We start from the raw sequence: 24,419 nt of genomic DNA on the forward strand, positions 1-24,419 counted from the left end.
GGGATGTCAGTGGGGACCATTGACTCAGCTGACATGCAGCTACAGCTGAAATTTAGGATACAACTGAAGGCCCAAGGGGCTTCCCTGGTGGCTCAGACAGTAAAGAATCTGCCTACAATGCTGGAGACCTGGGAGGTCCATGGGGTCACAAAGAGTCAGACACGACTGAGCAACTAACACTTCCACTTCCAGTTGAAGGACCAAAATGAGGACATTTTGGGTTTGGTTTTTTTCATTAACTGGGAAGAGGAAAGGCTTTATTTCAGCCTGGGGGAAGAAATAGGGAAACCCCCCTACACTTCTCATACAATTGAAATGTAAATGTCTTGTGCCAAAATGTGGCTTAATTTCAATGCTCTACAGAAAATTCTGGGGCTTCCATGGTGGCTCAGATAGTAAAGAATCTGCCTGCAATGCAGGAGATCCAGGTACTGTCCCTGGGTCGGGAAGATCACTTGGAAAAGGGAACGACTACCCCCTCCAGTATTCTTGCCTGGAAAATCCATGGACAGAGGAGCCTGGAGGGGCTACAGTCCATGGGGTCGCAAAGAGATGGACATGACTAAGCAACTATCACTTTCACAGAAAATTGTAGGAGTGACAAATGTACATAATACGGTAGTGAGCTAAGTGAACATAGGTTAAGACCTGACACTCCTTGCACCTGTCGCCTGAAGCAGAGCTCTGCACCAGTTGCCTGGGAATTGTCTTTGGAGGGAGAGCAAGAAAGAAGAAACATCCTGTTATCCTGAGCTCTGGTCCAGGAAGTAACCCTTAGTGACTCTATAAGTATTCACATGGTTTCAAACAAAAGTGAAGAAAAAAGGGACTAGTTCAGGTTCGGATTTTGTTGCACTCAGGGTTAATGATTTGTATAGCTAGTGTAAGTGTAAGTGAGGAAGGCACGTTGAAAGCTGAGATAGAAAGCTAAGCCTCTTGCTCCAAACAGTTAGCCAAAGTGTGGTTGTAGAGGGAAAGTTTTTGACAGAAATTAAAAGTGCTACTCCGTGAACAGTCTTCCCAGGTGGCTCAGTGTAGGAGACATGGATTTGATCCCTGAGTGGGGATGATCCCCTGAAGGAGGAAATGGCCCCAGCATTATTCTTGCCTGGAAAATTCCATGCACAGAGGAGCCTGGCAGGCTACAGTCCACAGGATCTCAAAGAGTTGGACATGACTGAGCAACTGAGCATGCATGCACACACTCATTCCAGTGAACACTCTAATAAAGAAAGTGAAACAGCCTTATTGCCCATATGTATAAAGCTTGAGTAGTCTGGATAGACAGTCAAACCAGCCACTACATTCTCTTAAGCTAAAACCTAAACGAGAGTATAAGAGAACCTAACTCTTTTCAATTCTATGAAGATTGAGAGAGGCGAAGAAACTGCAGAAATAAAGTTTGAACTTGGCAAAAGTTGTTCTTGAGGTTTAAGGAAAGAAGCCATCTCTATAACATAAAAGTTCAAAGTGACAGAATAAGAGACACAGATGCATAGAACAGTCTTATGGACTCTGAGGGAGAAGGTGAGGATGGGACATTCTGAGAGAATAGCATTGAAACATGTATATTATCATATGTGAAACAGAACACCATTCCATGTTTGATGCATGAGACAAATGCTCAGGGCTGGGGCAATGGGATGACCCAGAGGGATGGGATGGGGAGGGAGGTGGGAGGGGGGCTCAGGATGGGGAACACATGTAAACCCATGGCTGTTTCATGTCAATGTATGGCAAAAACCACTACAATATTGTAAAGTAATTAGCCCCCAACTAAAATAAATAAATTTTATTTAAAAAAAATAACTTCAAAGTGAGGCAGCAAGTGCTGATGTAGAAATTGCAGCAAGTCATCCAGATCTAGTTCAGATAATTAATGAAGGTGTCTACAATAAATAACAGATTTTCAGTTTAAATGAAACAGCCTTATGTTGGAAGAAGTTACCACATAGCACTTTCACAGCTAAAGAGGAGAAGTCAGTGTCTGGCTAAAAACCTTCAAAGGACAGACTCTTTTTAGGAGCTAATTCAGCTAGTGATCTTAAATGAAGCCAGTTCTCATTTACCATTTCAGAAATCTGAGTCATTCAGAATTATGCAGAATCTACTCTGCCTGTGATCTATAAATGGAACAACAACACAGCCTGAATGATAGAACATCTGTTAATGATATGGTTTACTGTATATTTTAAGCTCACTGTTGAGACTTACTGCTCCAAAAAAAGATTCTTTTCAAAATAGTACTGTCAGTGACAAGGCATCTGATAGGCATCTATCAGTAGCTCTGATAGAGATGTACAATGAGATTGTTATTTTCATTCCTGTTTACACAACATCCCTTCTGCAGCCCTTGAATCAAGGAGTGATTTTGACTTTCAAATCAGATAACTTAGGAAATACATTTCATAAGCCTTTAGCTACCATAAATAGTGATTCCGATGATGAATTTGGGCAAGGTCAGTTAAAAACCTTCTGGAAAGATTTGTCATTCCAGATGCCATGAAGAGCATTCACGATTCATGGGAAATAATAAAAATATCAGTGATAACAGGAGTTTGGAAGAAGTTGATTCCAGTCCTCCTGGATGACTTTGAGGGGTTCAAGACTTCAGTGGAGGAAGTGAATGCAGATATGGTGGAAATAGCAAGAGAACTAGAATTAGAAGTGGATCATGAGGATGTAAATGAATTGTTGCCATCGCATGATAAAACTTTAATGGATGAAGAGCTGCTTCCTATGGATGAGCAAAGAAAGTGATTTCTTGAGATAAAATCTACTCCTGGGAAAATTTTGTGAAGGCTCTTGAAATGACAACAATGAATTTAGACTATTACATGAAAGTGATGCCATAAATTCAATAAAGCAGTGGTAGGATTTGAAAGAAGTTCTACTGTGGGTATTAAAGAGCATTACATGCTACAGAGATTGCTTGTAAAAGAAAGAGTCGATCTATGTAGCAAATTTTGTTATTGTCTTATTTTACGAAATTGCCACAACCACTATGACCTTCAGCAACCACCAGCCTGTTCAGTTAGCAGTCATCAGCATGAGGCAAGATCCTCCATCAGCAAAAAGAATATGATTTGCTGAAGGCTCAGATGATGACTAGCCTTTATTAGCAATAAAGTATTTTAAATTAAGATATGTATATTGTTTTAATTAATTTTTATTGGAGTATAGTAAATTTATTGATTTACAATGTTGTATTAGTTTCAGATGTATAGCAAAAGGAATCAACTATACATCTACATATATCCACTGTTTTTTGCATTGTTTTTATACATAATGCCATTGCACTTATTAACGGACTATAGTATAGTATAAATATAACTTTTATATGCACTGGAAAACCAAAAAATTCCTGTGACTCATTTCATTGTGATATTTGCTTTACTGTCATGGTCTGGAACTGAACCTGCAATGTCTTTGAGGTATGCCTGTATTTATATCATCTCCCTGGCCCTTGAAGGCACTGAATTGTAACCTCAAACAAGAGTTTTCAAACTCTGCCCAGTTTCTACCAGTTTTTTGCCAAATTAAAAACAAAAACAAAAATACCTATAAATAGAAGCAATATTCCTATGCATATTTTCTTGATCTGAACCACACTTTATTAGAAACTTGTGTATTTTAGGGGCTTAAAATATTCTTTTTAAAATGTGTTTTTTAAAATATAAAATGATTCAATAATTAATGGTGCTTAGTTTTGATTGGCTGCCATTTATGGGGTCGTACAGAGTCAGACACGACTGAAGCTACCTAGCAGCAGCAGCAGTTTTGATTTACTGTTGTTTTGTTTTTAATTCAAATATTCTTACTCAGCAAAATAAAAATTGGTAAACCTGTGTTAATTCCTATTTAAAGAAAATTGGTCTGAGAAATCTAAAATATTGAGAACCACTTGTTTTCAAGAACGTGAAAAATATGGCAAGCAATTGCTGGTGAGAGAGTCTGTTATAATACTTTCAAAACCTATTCTAGAGTTATTTCAGAATTTATCCCTCCAAGGGAGGAAGGGTAAATTAGGGGTATGGGATTAAGAAATACAAACTAGTGGGATTTTCCTGGTGGCCCAGTGGTTAAGAGTTCAAGCTTTCACTGCAGGGGGCACAGGTTTGATCCCTGGTCAGGAACTAAGATCCTGTATGCTGGGCAGCATGGCTCTAAAGAAAAGAAAAGAAAGAATATAAACTACAATATATAAAATAGAGAAGAAATAAGTATATATTGTACAGCATAGGGAATTATAGTCATTATCTTGTAATAACTTTTCATGCAGTATAACCTGTAAAAATATTGGATCACTGTGCTATACACCTAAAACTAATTAACTATAGTGAGTTTTTACTATTCTCATAATCCTTTAATAAAGATCTATGATTCCTGAGTAAAGACAAAACCAACTGTAAAAGTGGTTAAAACCTGGTTCCTCAACATTTCTCTTTTGGACTTATAAGGGAGAAAAAGTCCACTTCATGTTGGATTGTAAGCTCCCTGTGATTTTGTGTGAAAAAAAAAAAGAAAGAAAATAAGTCATTTGTAAAATGTTTGGATTATTATTAGAATTGCTGTATGTGCATCTCAAGCATGTTTATTTTTAGCACAAGAAATGGGCAGTTCTGGATTGTTAAAATTTCTCCTTAGGACAGGAGGATTTCAGTGGCAGTTTGTACCTCAAGACTAGTGGGCTAGGGACTTCTCTGGTGGTCCAGTGGTTAAGACTTTGCCTTCCAATGCAAGGAGTGCCTGTTCGATCCCTGGTCAGGGAACTAAGAGCCCGCATGCCTCATGGCCAAAAACCCCAAACATAAAACAGAAACGATAGTGTATCAATTCAATAAACACTTTAAAAAATGGTCCACATCAAAAAAAAAATCTTTATAAAAAAGAGACTAGTGGGCTAGAAAAAGGGGCAGAAAGGTAGGAGTGGAATGGGGGTAGAATTAGCCAAAGGGCCAAAGGCTGGAATTAGCTACTCCTGCCATGCAATCTTCTGTCTGTTGTGTCAAAACTAATTTTTTTTCCTATTCACTGAAAACTGTTTTCACTGGACTTGTTGTTCCATAAAAGAGAAAAAAAGTGTCACAGAAAGGTAAGGTACATAAAGTGAAAGTCGCTCAGTTGTGTCCAACTCTTTGGGACCCCATGGACTATACAGCCCATGGAATTCTCCAGACCAGAATACTGCAGTGGTAGCCTTTCCCTTCTCCAGGGGATCTTCCCAAGCCAGGATCGAACCCAGGTCCCCCACATTGCAGGCAGATTCTTTACCAGCTGAGCCACAAAGAAGCCCAAGAATACTGGAGCAGGTAGCCTATCCCTTCTCCAGAGTATCTTCCCGACCCAGGAATGGAACCGGGGTCTCCTGCATTGCAGGCAGATTCTTTATCAACTGAGCTATCAGGGAAGCCCAAGGTATGTAAGGAAGTTCTAAATGTGTGTATCATACCAGGAAAATATTTTCCCTCCCCAAATGTTAAGGAATAAAAACAGGTATCACAAAAAATATAGAAATAAACATTGCTCCATTTTTTCCCCTAGAAATGTGTCATGGGATGCCTTAAAACTGTGCAGTAACAGTACTTATTAAACAAGTGATTACATGTGTATGTGTATTATTTAGTACTTGGGAAGCACTGGACCAAAAAAAGTTATCATGTATTAATTGTTTATTGTTAGTGTTTAGTATTTTTGTGTAGAGTTCTATTGCAGGAGGGACAATGCCTTCTGTTGGCTTTCTTTTTTCATTTCCAGTGCTGCACACAGCAGGCCTATGGTAGGTGCTCAGTAAATAGTGACACTCCTAACTCAAAAAAGTTAGGCTTCCTGGTGGCTAATAATTGAGCAGTCCATTGAAAGAAAAAATAACTTGTGCTGTGAGTGACAGTGTCACTCCTAGGTCTCTGTCCTCCAGAAACTATAGCATGTATAGATAAAGATGGGGCTTCCCAGGTGGCATTAGTGGTAAAGAACCCATTTGCCAATGCAGGAGACATAAAGAGATGCAGGTTTGATCCCTGGGTCGGGAAGATTCCCTGGAGAAGGAAATGGCAACCCACTCCAGTATTCCTGCCTGGAGAACCCCTTGGACAGAGAAGCCTGGTGGGCTACCATCACTGGGGTTGCAAGTGTCAGACACCACTGAAGCAACTTAGCATGCAGCATGCATGCATAGAGAAAGATATATATCCAATGATATTCCTTGTAGCCTTATTTGTAAAAGCAAAATTGGGAAAGCCTAGTTACCAATGAATCAGTTCAGTTCAGTTCAGTCGCTCAGTCGTGTCCGACTCTTTGCGACCCCATGAATTGCAGCACGCCAGGCCTCTCTGTCCATCACCAACTCCCGGAGTCTACCCAAACCCATGTCCATCGAGTCGGTGATGCCATCCAACCATCTCATCCTCTGTCGACCCCTTCTCCTCCCGCCCACAGTCCTACCCAGCATTAGGGTCTTTTCCAATGAGTCAACCCTTCGCATGAGGTGCCCAAAGTATTGGAGTTTCAGCTTCAACATCAGACCTTCCAAAGAACACCCAGGATTGAATCTTTTAGGATGGATTGATGGGATCTCCTTGCAGTCCAAGGGACTCTCAAGAGTCTTCTCCAACACCACAGTTCAAAAGCATCAATTCTGCGGCGCTCAGCTTTCTTCACCGTCCAACTCTCACATCCATACATGACCACTGGAAAAACCATAGCCTTGAGTAGACGGACTTTTGTTGGCAAAGTAATGTCTCTGCTTTTAAATATGCCATCTAAGTTGGCCATAACCTTCCTTCCAAGGAGTAAGCGTCTTTTAATTTCATGGCTGCAATCACCATAAGCAGTGATTTAGGAGCCCCAAAAAATAAAGTCTGACACTGTTTCCACTGTTTCCCCATCTATTTCCCATGAAGTGATGGGACCAGATGCCATGATCTTAGTTTTCTGAACGTTGAGCTTTCAGCCAACTTTTTCACTCTCCTCTTTCACCTTAATCAAGAGGCTCTTTAGTTCTTCTTCACTTTCTGCCATAAGGGTGGTGTCATCCGCATATCTGAGGTTATTGATATTTCTCCTGGCAATCTTGATTCCAGCTTGTGTTTCTTCCAGCCCAGCATTTCTCATGATGTACTCTGCATATAAGTTAAATAAGCAGGGTGACAATAGACAGCCTTGACGTACTCCTTTTCCTATTTGGAACCAGTCTGTTGTTCCATGTCCAGTTCTAACTGTTGCTTCCTGACCTGCATACAGGTTTCTCAAGAGACAGGTCAGATGGTCTGGTATTCCCATCTCTTTCAGAATTTTCCACAGTTTATTGTGATCCACACAGTCAAAGGCTTTGGCATCGTCAATAAAGCAGAAATTGATGTTTTTTTGGAACTCTCTTGCTTTTTTGATGATCCAGCGGATATTGGCAATTTGATCTCTTGTTCCTCTGCCTTTTCTAAAACCAGTTTAAACATCTGGAAGTTCACAGTTCACGTATTGCTGAAGCCTGGCTTGGAGAATTTTGAGCATTACTTTACTAGCATGTGAGATGAGTGCAATTGTGCGGTAGTTTGAGCATTCTTTGGCATTGCCTTTCTTTGGGATTGGAACGAAGACTGACCTCTTCCAGTCCTGTGGCCACTGCTGAGTTTTCCAAATTTGCTGGCATATCGAGTGCAGCACTTTCACAGCATCACGTTTGAAGATTTGAAATAGCTCAACTGGAATTCCATCACCTCCACTAGCTTTGTTCGTAGTGATGCTTTCTAAGGCCCACTTGACTTCACATTCCAGGATGTCTGGCTCTAGGTGAGTGATCACACCATCGTGATTATCTGGGTCGTGAAGATCTTTTTTGTACAGTTCTTCTGTGTATTCTTGCCACCTCTTCTTAATATCTCCTGCTTCTGTTAGGTCCATACCATTTCTGTCCTTTATCGAGCCCATCTTTGCATGAAATGTTCCTTTGGTATCTCTAATTTTCTTGAAGATATCTCTAGTCTTTCCCAATCTGTTGTTTTCCTCTATTTCTTTGCACTGATCGCTGAGGAAGGCTTTCTTATCTCTCCTTGCTATTCTCTGGAACTCTGCATTCAGATGAGAATATCTTTCCTTTTCTCCTTTGCTTTTCGCTTCTCTTCTCTTCCAAGCTATCTGTAAGGCCTCCTCAGACAGCCGTTTTGCTTTTTTGCATTTTTTTTCCATGGGGATTTTCTTGATCCCTGTCTCCCGTACAATGTCATGAACCTCTGTCCATAGTTCATCAGGCACTCTGTCTATCAGGTCTAGACCCTTAAATCTATTTGTCACTTCCACGGTATACTCATAAGGGATTTGATTTAGGTCATACCTGAGTGGTCTAGTGGTTTTCCCTACTTTCTTCAATTTAAGTCTGAATTTGGCAATAAGCAGTTCATGATCCGAGCCACAGTCTGCTCCTGGTCTTGTTTTTGCTGATTGTATAGAGCTTCTCCATCTTTGGCTGCAAAGAATATAATCAATCTGATTTCGGTGTTGACCATCTGGTGATGTCCACGTGTAGAGTCTTCTCTTGTGTTGTTGGAATAGGGTGTTTGCTATTGCCAGTGCGTTCTCGTGGCAAAACTCTATTAGCCTTTGCCCTGCTTCATTCTGTACTCCAAGGCCAAACTTGCCTGTTACGCCAGGTGTTTCTTGACTTCCTACTTTTGCATTCCAGTCCCCTATAATGAAAAGGACATCTTTTTTGGGTGTTAGTTCTAAAAGGTCTCATAGGTCTTCATAGAATCGTTCAACTTCAGCTTCTTCAGCATTACTGGTTGGGGCATAGTCTTGGATTACCGTGATATTGAATGGTTTGCCTTGGAAACGAACAGAGATCATTCTATCGTTTTTGAGATTGCATCCAAGTACCGCATTTCAGACTCTTTTGTTGACCATGATGGCTACTCCATTTCTTCTAAGGGATTCTTGCCCACAGTAGTAGATATAATGGTCATCTGAGTTAAATTCACCCATTCCAGTCCATCTTAGTTCGCTGCTTCCTAGAATGTCGACGTTCACTCTTGCCATCTCCTGTTTGACCACTTCCAATTTGCCTTGATTCATGGACCTAACATTCCAGGTTCCTATGCAATATTGCTCTTTACAGCATCAGACTTTGCGTCTGTCACCAGTCACATCCACAGTTGGGTATCGTTTTTGCTTTGGCTCCATCCCATCATTTTTTCTGGAGTTATTTCTCCACTGATCTCCATTAGTATATTGGGCACCTACTGACCTGGGGAGTTCATCTTTCAGTGTCCTATATTTTTGCCTTTTCATACTGTTCATGGGGTTCTCAAGGCAAGAATACTGAAGTGGTTTGCCATGCCCTTCTCCAGTGGGCCACAATCTGTCAGACCTCTCCACCATGACCCATCCGTCTTGGGTGGCCCCACACGGCATGGCTTAGTTTCATTGAGATAGACAAGGCTGTGGTCCGTGTGATCAGATTAGCTAGTTTTCCCTGTCGGCTGCCACCCCCGGGCCCCGGCCCAGCCTAGGCCCTGTAGGCCGCCGCCCCCGGCCCCCCGGCCCCCGGCCCGGCCTAGCCCCTGTCTGCCGCCGCCCCCGGCCCCCAGCCCCGGGCCCGGCCTAGCCCCTCTCAGCCGCCGCCCCCGGCCCCTGGCCCCCGGCCCGGCCTAGGCCCTCTCGGTCGCCGCCCCCGGCCCCCCAGCCCCAATGAATAGATAATTAAATAATCCCCAATGAATAGATAATTAAATAATCCAGCAGATCTCCAACAAGGGAGCACAATGTAGCCATTAACAAAACAAGGTGCTTACGTAGATAGATATCCATATCACATTACACTTTAAAAGCCACCTGCAGACTAATATGTACAGCATAATTTCATTCTTGTAGAGAAGAAAAGCATGTGCTTCATGAGATAGCTATGTAAATGAGAGAACATTTTGAGAAGCGTACCCACAGAAGTGTAAAACAGGGCTAGAAATGAAAAGTGGGACTCAGAAGGACTCCTCCACTTTCTTTATAGGATGCATAAGGTAGTAAGTTTATGAGAGACTTTCACTTTGGAGGCAAAATTTCAAATTAAATATATTAACAATTTTCTCTGATGAAAGAATTTTCAATTAAAAACTATGCAGGGCTTTGCTGCATATTTACTATGGGTAAAAATATGCAGAGCAAGCAGATGTTACTTGAAAACACTCTAGAAATTATGACTTTCTTTAATGTGCCTTTAAATTTGAGCCTTTTTTTTGGTAAAGAACTTCTTATTGTTTGAGGCACACTGTATTATGCAAGTCTATTTAGAATGTTAATGTCTATCTCATTAATTTACTTGCATTAGCTGGGCACTGTGTACAGCTGTGCAGTTTCTGAAATTCACACAGTGTTTTATCTAGCAGCTGAACAGGCCAAGAGGTGCACCCTAATCAGGAGTTATTTTGGAATAAGAAGGAGGGTCTTCAACTGAGTCCAAAAGTATGCCAATGACTGATGGCAGCCCTAGCATTAGTTATGTAATACTCAGCTTGAAAGTGAAACAAAGCTACAGTTCCTTATGTGGTCTAATCAGGCTTTTTGCAGATGGGCTGCCCTTCACCACTCATCTGTGACTCTCTGTGGCTCACGACTACTTCTTGGGTCAGAAGGAAACTGCTGGAATATAGTTCCTTAGGCCCTCAGTTGAATGCTGCTTTTCCCCAGTCACCCCCTCCCATTTCTCTTGTTTGAATATTTATTGACTTCTTTAGCTGCACAGAGTCTTAGTTGAGGCACTCAGGTTCTTCCTTGAAATCATGTGGGCTCTTTCCTCGAGGTGGTAGAGGGGCTCTGTAGTTGCCCCATGAGGGCTTAGTTGATCTGCTGCATGTGTGATCTTAGTTCCTTGACCAAGGATGAACCCATTTCCTTGCATTGTGAGGCAGATTCTTAAGCACTGGACCACCAGGGAAATCCCCCATTTCTCTCCTTCAATCTGCCTTTATTTCTCAGACAGGCTCCCTTCTTTCTCCACCTCCACTCCTGACCCTTGTTCAAAACTCATTCTACCTTGATTCTTTTCTGGAAGAGACCTCCCTGCCCCGCACCTTATCCACTTCTCGCCTTTAACAGGGAGCATTTGCAGGTGGATTAACTGGCACACAACGAAAGAAAAACAGAAGTCAGCGACTGCCAACAATACAGACTAAATACTTTATTAGATTCCCAAATGAGAACATGGTAGTGTGAACCTATTTTAGTATAAATCCACCACCCTCCGCAGAGAGCCCACCTTGGCATCCGTGGCCCCCCAGTCTTGGAAGCGCCTGTACTCTTGGGGCCGCAGCAGGTACTGCCGGCCGCAGTAGTTGGGCATCTCATAGAGGACCCAGCAGCCCTCCAGCACGTGCAGGGAGCGGACCTCGCTCAGGCGGAAGCGGTCCTGGATGCAGGGGCAGTCCTCGCTCAGCTCCACCATGAGGCCTTTGTGGTCCTCCCTCTCATACAGCCGCAGCCTATGGGAGCTTGTCTGCTCGGTCCACACAGAGAAGGAGCAGAAAAAGCAACCAAACAGAAGATGAACTTGGCAGGTTGGGACATGAAATGGGCAATGTCAGAACTGAGACTCTGAAATTGCTGTGATCTGTATTCTACTAGCAAATATTAACAAATATTTGCATGTTCATTTTCCATTTTTTTAATGGGGGAGGTGGAATTTTTAAGAGGTTCAAGGTCTGGTTTAGACTCCATCAAGAAATCAAATATCTTGATTCCTAATACTTAATTCCCTAATTTCTTGATTCTTATGTGATAACTCAAACTTATATTCGGGAGGAAAATGTTAAGTATTTTGTTAATGTTTTAATATGAGTATTATTTCCCAAATGTATATGTGAGTGTGTGAAAGTCGCTCAGTCATGTTAAACTCTTTGGGACCCTATAGACTATACAGTCCATAGAATTCTCCAGGCCAGAATACTGAAGTAGTTAGCCCGTTCCCTTCTCCAGGGGATATTCCCAAGCCGGGGATAGAACCCAGGTTTCCCACATTGCAGGCAGATTCTTTACCAGCTGAGCCACCAGGAAAGAAAGCCTAAGAACACTGGAGTGGGTAGCCTATCCATTCTCCAGCGGATCTTCCTGACCTAGGAATTGAACAGGGGTCTCCTGCATTGCAGGTGGATTCTTTACCAGCTGGGCTACCAGGGAAGCCCAAATGTATATACATATACACATAAAATTACCACTAAAATAAGATTTTTAAAAACCACACCTTTGTTGGAAATTTTGTTTAAATAGTCTGAAACCAGAATTCAATTGATTTTCCAAATTAAGATAAATTACTTTTCCCAGAATTGGACAATATCTTTGAACAGCTTAATTAACAATAGACTTGTCCATATTTATTAGTCTGCACTGAAAACTATCAAATATGTTCATTATCAATTCCTTTACTATAGGTTAAAAACTAATTTGTTAGAAATACTGCCTTCTTATGCCCAACTGGCTCCCCACTTGTGTTACATCCCGCTGTGATATTAACATTTGTTACAGACAAGCTCTGATTGACCTAATGGCAGTAAAAATTAAAAACAAAACTGACTCTTTCCCTAAGTGAATTCGTTCTTACATTCTCTGCTGTTTTTTTCATATGTGTGCCTAGATCTAACTGGGCTTTGTCAGCTTCCGAAAGGCCACTTAACTCTTAGGTGTATTTAAAGGAAAACCTCCATGCCTTAACACCCATCGGTAATAGACTGCAGGACACTCAGGCAGCAGGATTGGAATCAAGCGGCACTCACGTCGGGGATGAGACAGCAGGAGCGGATGGAGTCATTGAAGCCCATCCACTGGTGGTAGTCGGAGTAGTCGCCGCGCCGCAGGAAGTACTGGTGGCCCTGGTAGTTGGGGCGCTCATACAGCATCCAGCAGCCGCTGTCCACACGGATGGAGTTACAGCGGCTTAAGTAGGGCTGTAGGTTGGGGCAGTCGCTGCTGCACTCGTAGCAGTGGCCCTGGAAGCCCCGGTCCTCGTAGAATGTGATCTGCAAAGGAAGAATAATTCAAAATTAAATCATTAGCTCCCCGTAATAAATTCTGTATAAAGGCATTTCCCCCCTCCATTTTATTTCCCTTGTGTTCCGTTTACTTTCCCCATGGCTGATTGACAACGGATGATGGGAGTTCAGTGCAATGAGGCCCCAGCCACGCGCCGGGTCTATATAGCAGGTCGGCTGCTGCTGCGTTGGCAAGAACAACACAAAAGAGGCCCCCAGGGGGTGAGTAAGGGGATTTTTTGGATCCCTTTTACGTGCTGCATTCAGTGGAAATGCCTGTCGAGCCTGCCCTCATTCTCTGGTGTATTCTAACGCTGTCATGTACGGGTTCTGGGTGAGTCCCTAGAGTTGCTTTTATTTGGATTCTTGGTGTTTTATAAATTTATCAGCACATCAGGCTGAACTTTTGACCCGAGACTCACATCTGTATACATATGATTCAGTTATGCCCTGTGTATTTTCTGGGAAAATAGATTTTCTGGGAAAAATCTATGCCCAGAATTCCAGGGAGGCTGTGAGTGAAGCAGAATGCCACAAGTGCTAACTTTCCTGGACAACAGAGACCACTCTATCCTAAGATTTCTTTCTTCACAGCACTTGTCAAGCCAGTGCAGGACACAAATCTGGATTCTAATTTTTGCTAGTTTTGACTGGGCTGACCTGTTAAGACATAGCTATTAAACTTCCTCTTTAGTGAGTACACTTCATATAACTGGAGACCCTGGCAGCCCCTGGCAGCCAAGTTGTGATACAGACCAAAAGAAAGGTTTTTATGGCCATTGGGTTCAAGACTGAGAAGTATATTGCTTTATAGATTGCTTTCCCTTTGCCAGGAGAAGGTGGTAAAATTTCGTGGACTCGGCATGTCTGCTTAGTAGCCACGTGAACTTGGCCAAGCCTTATGACTTCTCAAAGCAGGAGTTATTTCATAATACTTACCTCATGGGATATACTATGTGGAATGAGAAAGGAAGCAAGGGTAGCTTCTAATATTTGAGAGCTGGCCTGGCCCTCAGAGCTAGGCCATATTTCCCTGCTAGACAAAAAGAATCTCACAAAATACCAACTTCAGGAAAGGTTACCCTGAGACCGTGATGAAATGAGACAAAATAAGGTCGCTTCATAATTTTGGCTCAGCATAGGCAGAAACAAAGCCAATGTGCCACCCACAAAATACCAGACACTCCCTCTCTCAGCCAAAACGATTAACTGCTACTTCTTTATCAATTGCAGCTTTATCTTTGCTCTTTGCTCCCTTTCCCATGAGTAGACTTATTAAGATATTCAATCATAAAATTACCCTTGCTGTCCCATCTAATCAAGTCAACTCTTGTTTTTTAGACACTTTCCCAGTTCACCGAACCAAAGTACAAATCCTTTCATAGTTCTTTCTAAGCCTCCCAAGACGGTCCATGCTTCTCCATGGTGTATGTTCTCTGCTGCTATTACCAGTAACAAACCCTCTTGTTTCATGCAGGTGTTGCTGGTGGTCTTTGGCTGAAGGACATTGACATGCGTAAATGGGATTATGTATTTAATGTGTTGGGCATGTACATGGCGCAAATGAGCACTGAATAACTGTTTGGTATTATAGTGAGATATTATTAAGGATGACTTCAACCCATTTATCTCTCTCAAAGACGTTCAATCCTTTCAAAGATGCCTAAAAAATGTCCCCACCACAAAGAAAGTATAGATTTGGAAGGAACTTTAGAAATCACCTAAGGCTATGGAACTCTGTTCAGTGTTATGTGGCAGCCTGGATAGGAGGTGGGCTTGGGGGAGAATGGATGGTGGTGGTGGTGGTGGTTTAGTTGCTAAGTCATGTCTGACTATTGCGACCCCATGGACTGTATAGCACGCCAGACCCTGCTATCATGGGATTCTTCAGGCAAGAATACTGGAGTGGGTTGCCATTTCCTTCTCCAGGAGAATGGATACATTTGTATGTATATGGCTGAGTCCATTTGCTGTTCTCCTGAAACTATCACAATATTGTTAATTGGCTATAACCCCATTCAAATTAAAAGTGCAGAAAAAAAAAATGAAATCACCTAGTGTTCTTTAAACTCCAGTGTGCATATGAATCACCTGTGCTTATTAAAAATGCTAAGGCTCTACTTTTGTCCAAGATTCTGCATCATTAGATGTGGAAAAAACTCTAGGAGTCTATATTTCTAACTGGCGGCACCAGATTGTTCTCGGACCAAACTTTGAAAAACACTGTTCTGATTTATTCCTTCTTTTTTTCTTTTTCTTCTTTCCTTCCTTTCTTTCTTTCCTTCTTTCTTTCTGTGTGTGTATAGTTGATTTATAATGTCATGTTAGTTTTAAGAATAGTGATTCAGTTATATGTGTATTTATATCTGTTCTTTTTCAGATGCTTTCCCTTATGGGTTATTGAGTATAGTTCCCTGTGCTATATATTAGGCACTTGCTTACTATTTTATATATGCTAATCTGTATATGTTATCCCAAACTCCTAATTTATCTCCCCCTTCCCTATCCATCTTTACTTTTGTATTCTTACTAACTGGCAGAAAGAACTGGCTTATAAAGTTTGCTCAATAAATGTCTGGGGGATATGAATGTTATTCCCTCATCTGAAATTCATCATTGTAGTAGTCCACAGGACCTATTTCAAATGCTCAGTGTATCAGGCCTACACACTCACACCAAAGTTCAGCATTTGCAACTTTCAACTTTCAAAGGCACCCTACATTTGATCTATTTAATGGGACTTTATAATAGGCAAGATGAGGAAGAAAAGAGAGGAAACAGAAAAGTTGTGTTGTCCCCTAAGGCCTCTGCTCCTTCACAATCCTAATGGTTATGTCTCCTGAGATGCTGCATCAGTGTTACAACAGCAGTGGCCAACTCCAAGGTTTTGCTAGTGTCTTAAGTCCAGTCAACAATTGGACTTATCACGCACCTGCTTTCTTCCTAGTAATTAACGTAGCATTTGTATCGTAGACATGCTTGGTTAAATGAGAAGATGTCATTTGGTTGGTGGCCATGAAGACCAAGCACTCTCAAAGAAGGAGACTGGGTAAGAACCCACAGATTATCATTGCAGCACCAGCCTCAGAAAACTTATATAAACAGTATCTTGACTTCTAACAGGCTGAACTGTTCTCAGAACTCCCTGAGATGCTCTTCCCAGGTTATCAGTTCAGTTTAGTAGCTCAGTCGTGTCCGACTCTTTGCAACCCCATGAACTGCAGCACGCCAGGCCTCTCTGTCCATCACCAACTCCCGGAGTCTACCCAAACCCATGTCCATCGAGTTGGTTATGCCATCCAACCATCCCAGGTTATAATTTGACTCAAATAAAAATTTTCCAATTCCTTTTTAGGTAGTCTGTTGTTCCATGTCCAGTTCTAACTGCTGCTTCCTGACCTGCATACAGGTTTCTCAAGAGGCAGGTTAGGTGGTCTGGTATTCCCATCTCTTTCAGAATTTTCCACAGTTTATTGTGATACACACAGTCAAAGGCTTTGGCATAGTCAATAAAGCAGAAATAGATGTTTTTCTGGAACTCTTTTGCTTTTTCGATGATCCAACGGATGTTGGCCATTTGATCTCTGGTTCCTCTGCCTTTTCTAAAACCAGCTTGAACATCTAGAAGTTCACGGTTCACGTATTGCTGAAGCCTGGCTTGGAGAATTTTGAGCATTACTTTACTAGTGTGTGAGATGAGTGCGATTGTGCAGTAGTTTAAGCATTCTTTGGCATTTCCTTTCTTTGAGATTGGAATGAAAACTGACCTTTTCCAGTCCTGTGGCCACTGCTGAGTTTTCCAAATTTGCTGGCATTTTGAGTGCAGCACTTTCACAGCATCATTTTTTAGGATTTGAAATAGCTCAACTGGAATTCCATCACCTCCACTAGCTTTGTTCATAGTGATGCTTCCTAAGGCCCACTTGACTTTGCATTCCAGGATGTCTGGTTCTAGGTGAGTGATCACACCATCGTGATTATCTGGGTCGTGAAGATCTTTTTTGTACAGTTCTTCTGTGTATTCTTGCCACCTCTTAATATCTTCTGCTTCTGTTAGGTCCATACCATTTCTGTCCTTTATCAAGCCCATCTTTGCATGAAATGTTCCCTTGGTATCTCTAATTTTTTTGAAGAGATCTCTAGTCTTTCCCATTCTGTTGTTTTCCTCTATTTCTTTGCATTGATCACTGAGGAAGGCTTTCTTATCTCTCCTTGCTATTCTTTGGAACTCTGCATTCAAATGGGTATATCTTTTCTTTTCTCCTTTTCTTTTTGCTTCTCTTCTTTTCACAGCTGTTTGTAAGGCTTCCTCAGACAGCCATTTTGCTTTTTTGCATTTCTTTTTCTTGGGGATGGTCTTGCTCCCTGAATCCTGTGCAATGTCACAAACCTTGGTCCATAATTCATCAGGCACTCTGTCTATCAGATCTAGTTCCTTATATCTATTTCTCACTTCCACTGGATAATCATAGGGGATTTGATTTAGGTCATACCTGAATGGTCTAGTGGTTTTCCCTACTTTCTTCAATTTAAGTCTGAATTTGTCAATAAGGAGTTCATGATCTGAGCCACAGTCAGCTCCCTAACTGGGGAAACCATAAACAACTCATTCCCTCTTCAGAATGACAAGATATGTTGGGTATATATGTGTTGGAAGAAGTGGTATATATCTCCTACCCCCTGTGAGATGAGATTTGAGCCGTTTATTGGAATCTCAAAGGATGAGATACTTCAGATGAATTTTGACCTGAAGCCAACAGTTTCGTTGAGGAACTTTATTTATTTTTACTATTTACTTATTTGACTGCATCAGGTCTTAGTTGTGGTGTACAGATTTAGCTGTTTCACAGCATGTGGGATCCTAGTTCCCTGACCAGGGATCAAACCCACATCCCCTGCATTGCAGGGTGGATTCTTAACCACTGGACCACTAGGGAAGTCCTGAGGAACTTTAGAAGAGTCCTAAGACCTGTGTTTAATTATCATAGGATGTTGTTTACTCAATATTCTCTTTACTAGGACCCACAAGAAAATCTTCTTTTAGGTTTCATTATTGGGCATGGTTAGGCTAGTTTTGAATAATTAATTTATTTGCTTTATAGACTCAGTCAGTCATGGAGGTGATCTTACTTCCTTCTGTATCTTGGTTGCTGGGTCCAAATCTGGTTCTATCTTCAGCCACCAAAGTGCCTTATCATACCCAGTTTAGGCTTAAGCTTCACTCTTAGAGCTCCATCTCTCTTTCTCTCTCTTATTTTTCTTATGACCCAATTTCCTCATTCATCTATTTTTACTTTCTTTAATGTATTATGTTTTAATTTTTTATTAGTGACCTTAATTCATTTTTTAGTAAATTTATTTATTTTTTAATCAAAAGATAATTGCTTTACAGAATTTTGTTGTTTTTTGTCAAACATAAACATGAATCAGTACATATATGTACATATATGTCCCCTCCAATTAATCAGACTTCTCCACAAAATGTCAATTTTCTATTTTTTTCATTTATTCTTTCTTTCTTTCTTTCTTTTTGGCTTTACTGAGTGGCATGTGAGATCTTAGTTCCCCCACCAGAGATCGAACCCATGACCCCGGCAGTGGCTGCATAGAGTCCCAACCACTGGACTGTCAGGGAAGTTCCCAGTGCTTTATTTTTGATTTAGTATTGTTTTTCATATGTCATAATACTTTACTCGTATTAAAGTGATAGGAGGCACAATTTTCCTATGTGTTGGTGTTTTTGGTAAAAATCCTGAAAAATTTCTGCAAAACACATACTACAAAGAGACAGTGAGTTCTAGTTCCATGAAAATCTCATGGAGGTATGAGATATTGGACATGGAATTGGGAGAAATGGTTGGAGGCTGTTAGAAAGATAAGGAGGGCAGTAGGTGAAATGACCAGTTTGTGTTTGTTTATGGAGCTAAAGTAACAGTTAAGATACTAAGGATGACTTTCTTGATTAGGTAAAACTTGGATTAAATAGGGAAGATGGTGGGATAACCTGGAGGGATAACTTGAGGTGTTTCAACAAGTACTTATTAATATTATTATAACTGTAAATATATCCTTGTAAGATTAACCACAAGTGGGTTGACCCAGTTGAGTTGAACTTTGAGCCTACATGGTCTAGATATAGGGCTTCCCTGGTGGCTCAGATGGTAAAGAATCTGCCTGCAATGCGGAAGGCCCTGATTCAATCCCTGGGTCAGGAAGATCCCCTGGAGAAGGGAATGGCAACCCACTCCAGTATTTCTTGTCTGAAAAATCCCATGGACAGAGGAGCCTGGCGGGCTACAGTTCATGGGGTTACAAAGAGTCAGACATGACTGAGCAACTACACTTCTACATGGTCTAGACTTTAAAAGAATGCTGGCAGTAATGTCCTCTACCTAATTCCCCTTACGAGATGTTGTTCCCCATCTTGAAAACATGTCATCATGTCTGGCCATATGCCATTATTGCCTATGAAGACCCCATACATGAAAGGAAAGGCAGGACTCTATTTGTGCCAGAAACACAAGCTAAACCTTTTATTAGATTCTAAAGGAGCAAAGTGGAGAATTTAAAACTTCAATAAAAATCCATCACCCGTTTTAAAGAACCAACTTTGGCATTCATTGCCCCCCAGTCAAGATATCTCCTGTACTCCCCTGGCCTCAGGAGGTACTGCCTTCCCCTGTAGCTTGGCATCTCGTAGAGGACCCAGGAGCCCTCCAGCACGTTGAGGGAGTGAGCCTCACTGAGGTGGAAGCGATCTTGAAGAGACGGACAGTCGTCTGTGATCTCTGACATCTGTCCTCTGAAGTCCTCTCTCTCATAGATTCTCATTCTGAAAGTGCCGGTGTGCTGGGTGACAGACAGAAAAGAAAAAGTAAATGGATACAAATAGAGAGAAATTAAAGTTCTAGCCCCTGCAACTCCCTGGTCACACCTGCCCCAAAGCTCTCTTAGTCCACGTCTGCAACAATCAGGTTTGCATGGGTGAGATGCCTTCCCTGCCCCCATCACCCACCTGTGAATCTAACAACTTCTGGGCTAAGCTAGAAACAGAACACAGCAGCCCTTCAGTTGCTGTGTACCACCCTCTCTCCTTGAGAATTAAGGTTGGTCTAAAATAAGATTGATTATTTTAGGACTTCTTATCAGAGAAAGTTCCTCTCAAAGTAGAAAAGTGAGCATCACTGGAAAGTGCATCCTCATTTGATCTATTACTCTTGTTAAAAAGGAACCAAAATTTAGCTATTTTCTGTAAGACCAATGTTTTGGTTTTCATGTTTACTTTGGAACAAAGAATTATGAAGCTCTTGTAAAAAAAAAAAAAAAAAAAGATGGCACATTTTCTCTACCTCTGTCTTTGTAACCTCATTTTCAGTTCAAATTTCAACCTATGTGACAATCAAGCTTCCTTTCTGACCTCTTACCCTCCCCTTCCTCACTCCCCCAGCAGCAGGAATCATCTCCACGAAACTTGAAACTTGGATGTTTCCAGAAGTTTGGATGACACTTATCCCATCCCCCACCTCCCAACTCCCACACATTCTTCTAAGAACTCTGCAATCACTCTCGAGGAAATACTGGATCTCAAACTTTAGTTTTGATGAGGCCTTTCCTCTGATTCTTACCCCTAAGCAAGCTAAGAGGTACAAACTACAAAATTAGAATAGAAACCAGGGGGCTGTCTTCTCTAGGAGGATAATCAAATAGAAAAGTAAGTCAAAGCAAGCAAAAGTATTTTTATCAAATAAACAGACCCAGATTGTATTTATAAGTTTGGATATACTGGGTTTCTGAGTTGACACGGCTTGGAATGACCACTTTAAAAAAAAATTATATCTTGGAGTAGGAGTTTGGGGTTAGCAGATGCAAATTATTGTATATGGAATGGATAAACAACAAGGCCCTACTATACAGCACAGGGAACTATATTCAATATCCTGTGATAAACCAAAATGGCAAAGAATATAAAAATGTATATATAACTGAACCTCTTTGCTGTACAGCAGAAATTAACACAACATTTTAAATTACCTATACTTAAATTAAAAAAAAGAAATGATATATTCAGCAGACGATAACTTCAATCTCTTCTATGACATGCTTTCTCTTAATGCGGCTTTTTATCTTTGACTACATTTAAAACATAAAACACTGGGAATCTGTGAGTTGAAAAAAACCAAAACACACAGAGTTCATGAAGAATGGCTTCCCATCTGAGACAACCCTCTAGAATGGACTGCATGCCCTGGGCTCACTCCCACTTCCTACTGTCTAGTTAGAACGATTTGGTTGAAGAATGCTATTTTTTAATGGCTTTGATTTCCAAAGAGACGGAAGACAAAGAACCAGGCTCACTTGCGGGATGAGGCGGCAGGAGCGGATGGAGTCGTTGAGGCCCATCCACTGCTGGTAGTCGGAGTAGTCGCCGCGCCGCAGGAAGTACTGGTGGCCCTGGTAGTTGGGGCGCTCATACAGCATCCAGCAGCCGCTGTCCACACGGATGGAGTTACAGCGGCTTAAGTAGGGCTGTAGGTTGGGGCAGTCGCTGCTGCACTCGTAGCAGTGGCCCTGGAAGCCCCGGTCCTCGTAGAAAGTGATCTGCAAAATGGAAGATGTGGGAGCATGAAGCGATTTGCTGCCCCGCTGAAGATGCCGCGACGGGGCAAAGGTGGAGCATCAGGTACCCCGCACTTACCTTTCCCATGTTGGCGAAAGGGAGCAGGAGGTGTTCGCTGGGTGCTGTGTGGGACTAGGGGGAGGGCCGCTGTATATATAGCAGCCCTGACTGCTGCCTCCGCAGGAAATCACACAAAAGGGGCCTATTTCGGTGAGTAAGGGGATTTGCAAGCTCTCCGCTCCTCCTCCCTCTGGTCATTGGGGTTAGCTGAATGTTTACTCTCATTCTTTCTGGTAGGTTCGGGTTTTTCTAATTCACAAAAGCTGTTGTTGCCACCAAAAGGCAGTCTTTCCTCTTTAGAAGAACGAGCAAAATTCTATCTCCATGCTTTTAGTTTATAGTCTACTCTGCTTAACTGACTCCTCAGAGGTAATTAAACAATGTGTTCTGCTTAGGGACTGGCATTTAAAAAAAAATTCTTGAAAATGAGAACTTTAATATCTTAAGGAAGAGGGGATCAAATGAAGTAATTTGTGAAAATGTTTGAAAAGCATAAAGTTAGTTCAAATTCAAGATTCTGTGATTATCAATGTTGTTGCTTGGGGGCCTATCTTGAGTGAAATTGACATTTGGATGAAAATTTGTGGGCTCCCTGAGGCTGGGAATGATCCTTGTTCTTTTCTGTCCCTGAGCCCTAGTACAGGGGATGGGCACAGAGTAGGCCCTCAGTCCTTGGTTTTGACCTGAATGAAAGCAGATGGTTGTGGCCCTCTTCTCTTCACAACTCCCTGGGAGCCTGCGCCCTTCCTTCTGCTGGTGCTGCCCAGAGATTGCTCGCTTTTTTGGGGGGTCCTTGGCCTCCTTCAAATGTCCTAAGATCTGTCTTTCCTCTTCACCTTGATAAATTCCTGCTCCCTTGATAAGGGTGATTTGAAATGCTAGTAAAGTAATGCTCAAAATTCTCCAAGCCAGGCTTCAGCAATACATGAACCGTGAACTTCCAGATGTTCAAGCTGGTTTTAGAAAAGGCAGAGGAACCAGAGATCAAATTGCCAATATCCGCTGGATCATCGAAAAAGCAAGAGAGTTCCAGAAAAACATCAATTTCTGCTTTATTGACTATGCCAAAGCCTTTGACTGTGTGGATCACAATAAACTGTGGAAAATTCTGAAAGAGATGGGAATACCAGACCATCTGACCTGCCTCTTGAGAAACCTGTATGCAGGTCAGGCAGCAACAGTTAGAACTGGACATGGAACAACAGACTGGTTCCAAATAGGAAAAGGAGTACGTCAAGGCTGTCTATTGTCACCCTGCTTATTTAACTTATATTCAGAGTACATCATGAGAAACGCTGGGCTGGAAGAAACACAAGCTGGAATCAAGATTGCCGGGAGAAATATCAATAACCTCAGATATGCAGATGACACCACCCTTATGGCAGAAAGTGAAGAAGAACTAAAGAGCCTCTTGATGAAAGTGAAAGAGGAGAGTGAAAAAGTTGGCTTAAAGCTCAACATTCAGAAAACTAAGATCATGGCATCTGGTCCCATCACTCCATGGCAAATAGATGGGGAAACAGTGGAAACAGTGTTGGACTTTATTTTTTGGGGCTCCAAAATCACTGCTGATGGTGATTGCAGCCATGAAATTAAAAGACGCTTCCTCCTTGGAAGGAAGGTTATGGCCAACCTAGATAGCATATTTAAAAGCAGAGACATTACTTTGCCAACAAAAGTCCGTCTATTCAAGGCTATGGTTTTTCCAGTGGTCATGTATGGATGTGAGAGTTGGACGGTGAAGAAAGCTGAGCGCCGCAGAATTGATGCTTTTGAACTGTGGTGTTGGAGAAGACTCTTGAGAGTCCCTTGGACTGCAAGGAGATCCAATCAATCCATCCTAAAGGAGATGAATCCTGGGTGTTCTTTGGAAGGTCTGATGTTGAAGCTGAAACTCCAATACTTTGGCCACCTCATGCGAAGAGTTGACTCATTGGAAAAAACCCTAATGCTGGATAGGATTGGGGGCAGGAGGAGAAGGGGATGACAGAGGATGAGATGGTTGGATGGCATCACCGACTCGATGGGCATGGGTTTGGATAGACTCCGGGAGTTGGTGATGGACAGAGAGGCCTGGCGTGCTGCAATTCATGGGGTTGCCAAGAGTCAGACATGACTGAGCGACTGAACTGAACTGAACTGAAGGAGTAATGTAGGGGCTTCCCTGGTGGTTCAGTGGTGAAGAATCTGCCTGCAGTGCAGGAAGTGTGAGTTTGATCCCTGGGTCAAGAAGATCCCCTGGAGAAGGAAATGGCAACCTGCTCCAGTATTCTTGCCTTGGAAATCACATGGACAGAAAAGCCTGGTGGGCTACAGCCCCTGGAGTCGCAAAAAAGTCAGACATAACTTTTTGACTGGACAACAGCAAGGAGTAATGTAGAAACCCTCAAGGTGCCACATCCCCTACTTTCTCAGACTTTTGAAATGCTAGACAGCACCCAGGCTAGACAACAGGGCATCTTCATAGTATGGACTTTACAGTGTGGTACGGGGACCCCTAAAGTCCCCAAGACACTTCCAAGGGGTTCATATGGTCAGAACAGTTTTCATAACAATGTGTGTATGTGTGCTCAGTCGCTTCAGTCATGTCAGACTCTTTGCAACTCTAGGGACTGTAGTCCACCAGGCTCCTTTTTCTGTGGGATTTTCCAGGTGAGAAACCTGGAGTGGATTAATCTTCCAGGGGATCTTCCTGGCCCAGGGACTGAACCCGTGTCTCCTGCAGCTCCTGCATT

General features: G+C 42.1%; 2 protein-coding genes across 3 annotated transcripts; both read right to left on the minus strand.

The window, feature by feature from the left end:
* Nucleotides 1-11,206: 11,206 nt before the first annotated feature.
* On the minus strand, nucleotides 11,207-13,108 carry LOC145542429 (gamma-crystallin C). 2 transcript variants are annotated; one of them, XM_081581221.1, is made up of 3 exons: nucleotides 13,100-13,108; nucleotides 12,753-12,995; nucleotides 11,207-11,479 (listed from the first exon to the last, which is right to left on the minus strand). In XM_081581221.1, exons 1-3 carry the CDS (start codon nucleotides 13,106-13,108, stop codon nucleotides 11,207-11,209), a joined length of 525 nt encoding a protein of 174 aa, XP_081437347.1. The 2 variants fall into 2 exon arrangements, with proteins under 2 accessions (XP_081437347.1, XP_081437346.1); XM_081581220.1 differs by having other exon boundaries at nucleotides 11,207-11,482.
* A 6,404-nt stretch (nucleotides 13,109-19,512) lies between these two features.
* Nucleotides 19,513-23,635, minus strand: LOC145543707 (gamma-crystallin B). Its single transcript, XM_081586136.1, has 3 exons — nucleotides 21,703-23,635; nucleotides 21,363-21,605; nucleotides 19,513-19,856 (listed from the first exon to the last, which is right to left on the minus strand). Exons 1-3 carry the CDS (start codon nucleotides 21,709-21,711, stop codon nucleotides 19,581-19,583), a joined length of 528 nt encoding a protein of 175 aa, XP_081442262.1. The 5' UTR covers nucleotides 21,712-23,635; the 3' UTR covers nucleotides 19,513-19,580.
* Nucleotides 23,636-24,419: the final 784 nt, after the last annotated feature.

The sequence above is a fragment of the Giraffa tippelskirchi genome, chromosome 3 (genome assembly GCF_054371585.1).
Source record: "Giraffa tippelskirchi isolate mGirTip1 chromosome 3, T2T-mGirTip1v1.2.pri, whole genome shotgun sequence".
NCBI lineage: Eukaryota > Metazoa > Chordata > Mammalia > Artiodactyla > Giraffidae > Giraffa > Giraffa tippelskirchi.

Bases quoted from the DNA above. Each gene is read 5' to 3' on its own strand.
- LOC145542429 (XM_081581220.1), bottom strand. The intron at 11,483-12,752 runs GTGAGTGCCGCT...GTGTGGACCGAG, and splicing joins CCTGCTGTCTCATCCCCGAC to CAGACAAGCTCCCATAGGCT.
- LOC145543707 (XM_081586136.1), bottom strand. The intron at 19,857-21,362 runs GTGAGCCTGGTT...TCTGTCACCCAG, and splicing joins CCTGCCGCCTCATCCCGCAA to CACACCGGCACTTTCAGAAT.